This window comes from Hipposideros armiger, unplaced genomic scaffold, assembly GCF_001890085.2.
Source record: "Hipposideros armiger isolate ML-2016 unplaced genomic scaffold, ASM189008v1 scaffold_784, whole genome shotgun sequence".
Classification (NCBI taxonomy): Eukaryota; Metazoa; Chordata; class Mammalia; order Chiroptera; family Hipposideridae; genus Hipposideros; species Hipposideros armiger.
The window spans coordinates 322,385-328,353 of NW_017732134.1; the positions used below are offsets into that span (position 1 = coordinate 322,385).

A 5,969-nucleotide genomic window follows, 5' to 3' on the forward strand; every position below is an offset into this window, starting at 1 on the left:
ACTTGTTTCCTGGTTTTGCATCTTGTGAAATGTTTTTTTTTTTTTTTTTTTTTTTTGTATTTTTGTTGAAGGTTAAACATTTGTATAAATTGTAAATATATTTGGTTTATTACAGTAAAGGCTTTAGTACCAATAAGTGGCTTTCCTTTTCCTTTTTTTATGGCTTTTATCAACTCTTTGGGATCATTAATGTGGGTTTTATAAGCAAAGTCCAAACATTTGTAGAGGAAGTTTTAAAATGCACTTGTGATTTTGTAAGTATATTTGGTCACGGACTCCCCACTGCTCTAGAACCCAGTCAACACGCCTAAGTTACCAGAAGCTCAGAGGAGGAACAGTGAGGAAACTGACAGTATATTGACGATGGTTTTATTTGGGACACTCAAGTAGCTCCGTCAAAATGCATTCTTTTGTTAGGACACTCTTGTAATTCGAGGTGACAGGTTACAGCTCTGCTTTTTCTTGGTGATTCATTGGGAAACAGAATATTCTTTCCTCTAGGAAGGCCCAGCATATTCAATTCTAGATTGTTTCTCTTCACAAGGCTCAATTTCAAGACATGTAGGTGAGTTGGCTGGCTTTAGGGTTAAGATTGATGATGTTCACAAAGCTGTCGAGTTCGTTAACCCGTGGAAGAAAGGTGGGATGTCAGCTGGTTTTGTCTTCATTAATACTTATTTGATCTATTATATTAATTTGCTGTGCGTAAGCCAACCACACCCAGCACTTACCCTCATTCTTGTCATTAAGGCCTCCCCTGCAGCGCCAGCCATTTCTCTCTCTCATTAGTCTGGTCTTGTCTTTGTGGACAAGCTTTTCCTAATTTGATTAGACGGAATCTAACCCTGGGCTTTTAATGTGTTGCCGTGCATGTTTCCTCTTGAAAAGGCTGCATGGCTCTTTCTTTATATACCTATTATTTGCCGCTGTGTTTTAGAAAATAATGATTAATAATTTTAAGCCAAGTTTCCTGGCTGTTTAAAAGTAGCATCTAAGGAATTTTTAATGTTTGTGTTTTCTTACGATCCAGCAAATTGTTGGCATTTTGTCGTAATATTTTTCATTTGTTATCCAGACCTTGTTTTTATACATTTAACAACATGATTTTGTTTGCTTTTTGCCAAAATAATATTTGTTTATGTACGGAGTCTGTTAAATATTTTCTCATTAAGCAAACGGCAAAGCCGTAATTACTGAAGCTGATTTCTCTCTGAACCCTTTCCTTGTATAATGAAGCAGGTTTCTATACTACAGTTTCTGATGGCTTATTAACGTAATGTTTATCTTTTCTGTTCTCTCTCCTTCCCTGCCACACTTCCCTATTTTCTGTAGCAGTGGGGAAGAGGTTAAGTCGCTCTAACAGAGACCCAACAATACAGTGGCTTAGATACCACAGCGTATGGGTGTCTCTCTTGTAAAACCCAGAGATCCAGGCGAGCAGTGCGGCTCTGCTGCCATGCCTGCTTCCTTGCCCCCACTCCCAGCCAGCAGTGGGGAAAGAGTGAAAGTCCAGGGGAAGGGACGTGCTTTCATGCAGGTGACTAGGAATTTGCTCATCACTCCCATTCCCAGTCCATGGGCGGGGACTTGGTCACGTCCTAGACTGAGAAATGTGATCCCTAGCTGTGCAGCTGTGTGTCCATGGAGAAGTGAGGACACACTGGAAAGGATTCTGGGTTAAAGAAAGAGTCCTGTTTCCTATTGTGCATTTTCTCTCTTCATGCATTGTAGGTTCTAAGGCTTCCCATAGTCTTTCTCTAATGGGATTATCTGAGAGTCTAGGTCTAGATCTTATCAACTTGTGGATTATATTGAGGCTGATGAGCCACTTCAGTTTGCTTTCGGATGAAACACTAGTTTGGTCTTGTAAGAGGCGTTCTAGAGCTTCTAGAGCTAGTCCTTCTTCTTAGGGGGTTTGGAATCTTGGAAAATTGCCCAGACAATTGTTTCCCCACTCATAAAATGAGAATGAAAAAACGTCGCACCTGCCTTTCAGGGTCTTGAGGATCAGAAGTGGGTAAGTGAAGCAGGGTTGTGAGCAGAGGGCATTAGTGGGAGGATTTCTTCCTCAGCTATGACCTTAGGAAGTAACTGCATCACCACCCTTCTCCCCCAAGAGATGGGAATCGTGATTATTAAAACCCAGTGAAGCCAAATGTTTGTATACCTCTTGCTTTGAATATGAATTACAAATTAGGGTTCAGTAAATTCAGATTCAACTAGACATTGATAATATGAACTTGACAGTTTCACGTATAAAAATGTGAAGAGATGATTGTCATTATCTTTAAGTAACCAAGGCTCAGGGAAACCGTGTCCCTGTGGCCTCATAGGAGGTGGAAGCAAATTTAGGTTTTATCCTGAGCCCTGGCTGAGATCTTTCAAATCTCATAGAGTGGGCTGCAATTTTTCCCCACTGTACAAAGTTGCCCTTTATTTCACTTGAAATATTTACAACTTGCACAATTTCCTTTGGTACTAGTCTGGTGCACAATTATAGGTGTAGATAGGTTTATGTTCAATAATTAATAATTCAATAATTGTTTTCCCCATTTTAAAAAATAGATTTATCTTATATATGTATATTTTATCACTCAGTCTTTACTTATACCTAGAATGTAAGTTTCTGCCATGTAGTTCTTCATGGGATCAAAGTTCATTAGGTAAAAATTGAAGCCCTGGTTAGATTGGTTTTGTATTTTCATAACTAGATGTTTCTACCACTTATAATAAGGATAAGATATTTCATCAATACGATAATTAATATTTAAGTTTCTACTTGCCAGGTGATAAGGAAGAAAGTGTTTGACATAAATTATAATAATCTGCACAGTGAAGATTAAAAATCCACAGAGATGGGATTTTTTATGGGTTCACTCGTTTACCGTTTCATGACCTGTAAATAGCAGCTGGCTGCAAAGCCATAGCACATTCATACAGGGATGTTTACAATGGCACTTTTGCTAATGGCACACTGAGGTTGTGACTTTCCCAAAAGTTCTCCAACAAATCAGAGGGGGGGGATCAGATTATGAATTTCTGCGTGCTGTTTAATTCAATCAAGACATTGCTGCCTCTGTCATCAGCTTGAGCTTGAGGAATGACATTTCAAACCGTCCCATCTGCTGTAGATCTATGGACTATTTGCTTCTCAAGGATATCTTCTCTTCGCTCAGCAATGAAAGTGTCAGCTCACCACAGTTTCAAGCGTCCATGGGCAAGATGACGTTTGTATTTAAGGGTGATTTTCTGCCCTGGGGAACTTACTCTCCAGACTTCTTCTAGCATTTAAACAGTTCAGTGACTTGGTTTTAATTGTGTTCATGTTTCTAAGAGAAGTTTTTCTCAAACTTTAGTCTGCATCAGAATCACCAGGAGGGGCTGCCCGAGAGGCGTGTTAGTTAAGAGTTGGCTTGGGACACCAGGTCTGAGCAGCAGGGCCCTGGTTCGGATCCCACATGAGGGCCAGTGACGCTGCCCTCTACAGCTAAGATGTTGAACAACAGCTTAACCTGGAGCTGGGCTGCCGTGAGTCACCGGCGACAGTGTAGGCTGCAGTGGGGCTGGCTGGCAGCGGGCGTGAGCTTTCGTGAGCTGCCCTGAGTGGCCGTCCAATGGCTGGCAAGTGACTGCCTCACATGGGAAGAGCGCAATGATAATACCAACATGGGCCAGTGAAGCGACATCCTCCACAACTAGACTGAAGAACAAAAGGACAGCAACTTGTCNGTGACTCACGGCAGCCCAGCTCCAGGTCGAGCTGTTGTTCAGCATCTTAGCTGTAGAGGGCAGTGTCACTGGCCCTCATATGTGGGATCCAAACAGGTGGCCCTCTGGCATCCCAAGCCAGCTCTTAACCAACGCGCCACTTGGCCGGCTCCATAAAAGTTTTTTAACACTTGGCTCATCTAGGTTGGGTCGCTTGTCCTGTAAACTTTACCACAGTCTGGAGTTTGCTGACACCATCCTCCTGTTTTTGCTATTTTTTTATCCCTTCATGTTGCGTTTTCACTGCCTCAGTTTATTGAGCAGAATCATTAGTGAGCCTACTCTGCTTTTTGTAGATATTCTCCCTTGGGTACTGCCCAACTGGGGAGTGGCTGGCTGTGGGCATGGAGAGCAGCAACGTGGAGGTGCTCCACGTGAACAAGCCCGACAAGTACCAGCTGCATCTCCACGAGAGCTGTGTGCTGTCCCTGAAATTTGCTTATTGTGGTGAGTTCAGCTGAAAGGAAACCCGAGGATGTTGGTGGCTTAAATGGAAAAGACTTCTAAAAATAATAATAATAATAACAGTAGCGATCATTTCTGGAAAAAATGTTCTCTGAGCAGCTGGATGCAATAATTCTTTTGTCTTAGTATGTCCCTTGGAGCATAGTGATGTCTGTTTTCCTAATTTGGGAGAAGTCGGCCGGCAATGAAATTGCCTCATACCAAGGTTTTGACCCATATTTGTTTTTAGTGGGGAGAGTCTGGGGTGGGTGTGGGAGGGCAGTTAGGTGCCACTCTGAAGAGGGATGGGTGGGGATTATAGAAAACTGGGGCAGGAGCAGAGGAAATCGAAGGAACTGATCAGGGTGCAGAACCCATAGTCAGAGAATGGAGTATGTAGCCAGACCCGATTGTACACTCAGCAGGGAAGAGAAAGAGGGAAGACGTTCCTGTGGAGTCACATGTCTGATCACGAGATGGCTGGCTGGCTGGCGGAGTAGCTGTCACTTACTGAGCACACTCTGTGTGCCATGTATCGTGTCTGGCATTTTATTTAGGCTTGTCATTTAATCCTTGCCAGTTCCATTTTATCATGGGGAAACCAACTAAAGGAGGGACAACTTCATTGCTTCTATGTTTGAGGACCCACTGTGTGCTGGGTGTGATGCTACCCATTGTGTGCCCATTAACTAAGGGGTCTGATAAGGCCCCTGCTGTTGCTTTGACTAAACCCACGACCACAGATGGTTCACAGTGGAGCCCGAATTTAAAACCTGCTCTCTTCTATTCATGTCATAGCCCAACCCTTTAGACGTGATGGTTCATGATATAAAATGCTCTAAGTCTGCTTAAGACCATGTAGCTAATGGTAGAGTAGGAGCTTTAATCTTGTTAAACTAATGTTCCTTTGCTAATTCTAGGTAAATGGTTTGTGAGTACTGGCAAAGATAACCTCCTCAACGCTTGGCGGACCCCCTATGGAGCTAGTATATTCCAGGTAAGCCAGTGCTCCTTACTCCTTACCGAGAGTGACAGCGTGACCACAGTGTTCCAGTAACACCCGAAGTGAAGGTGCCTCGGAGGGAGCAGGGCCCCTGAGTATCTCTGTGTCACATTAAACACTCGCCCATTTTGTTTCCTTTTAGTCCAAAGAGTCCTCATCCGTGCTCAGCTGTGACATCTCTGTGGACGATAAGTACATAGTCACTGGCTCAGGGGACAAGAAGGCTACAGTCTACGAAGTCATCTACTGAAAACATGTGGTTTAACGTTTGTAGTTGAATTGGGCCAAAATGTTTTGAATTTGTAGAAATAGAGAAGTTGTAACTTTAAAAACACGAAAACCCATTTCCAATCTTGGACACAAAACTACTTTGAGTCTACAAAGAGGAGACAATGAGTGCATCAACGGAAGGTCACCTATCTACCTAGACCAAATGGAGCACCGAGGCAAGGTGGACAGACAGGCCGAGGGCTGCGGGCTTGAGGAAGAGCCTGCTGGCCCGGGCAGAGCCCCGCCGTTTCTTTCTGTGTGATCTGCCCAGATTACCTTTCTGTTCCTTGCCGTTCCCCTCACGTTCCGTCCTTGGTAGAGCAGTGGTGTCTCCAATGAACTTGTTTCCTGGTTTTGCATCTTGTGAAATGTTCTTTTTTTTTTTTTTTTTGAAGGTTAAACATTTGTATAAATTGTAAATATATTTGGTTTATTACAGTAAAGGCTTTAGTACCAATAAGTGGCTTTCCTTTTCCTTTTTTTA

The 5,969-nt window shown here is 42.9% G+C and overlaps 1 protein-coding gene across 4 annotated transcripts in view; it reads left to right on the top strand.

The window, feature by feature from the left end:
- The window catches only part of TLE1 (TLE family member 1, transcriptional corepressor), an 88,045-nt gene extending 82,100 nt beyond the window's left edge, over positions 1 to 5,945 (top strand). For 3 of the 4 annotated variants that reach the window (XM_019628376.1, XM_019628377.1, XM_019628379.1), the window contains 3 exons: positions 4,065 to 4,215; positions 5,133 to 5,209; positions 5,358 to 5,871. In XM_019628376.1, the coding sequence (XP_019483921.1) occupies positions 4,065 to 4,215; positions 5,133 to 5,209; positions 5,358 to 5,465 (336 nt within the window). In that variant the 3' untranslated portion in view covers positions 5,466 to 5,871. Of the gene's footprint in view, positions 1 to 4,064; positions 4,216 to 5,132; positions 5,210 to 5,357 lie in introns of all 4 variants that reach the window. The other variant, XM_019628378.1, reaches the window with a different exon arrangement.
- Positions 5,946 to 5,969: the final 24 nt, after the last annotated feature.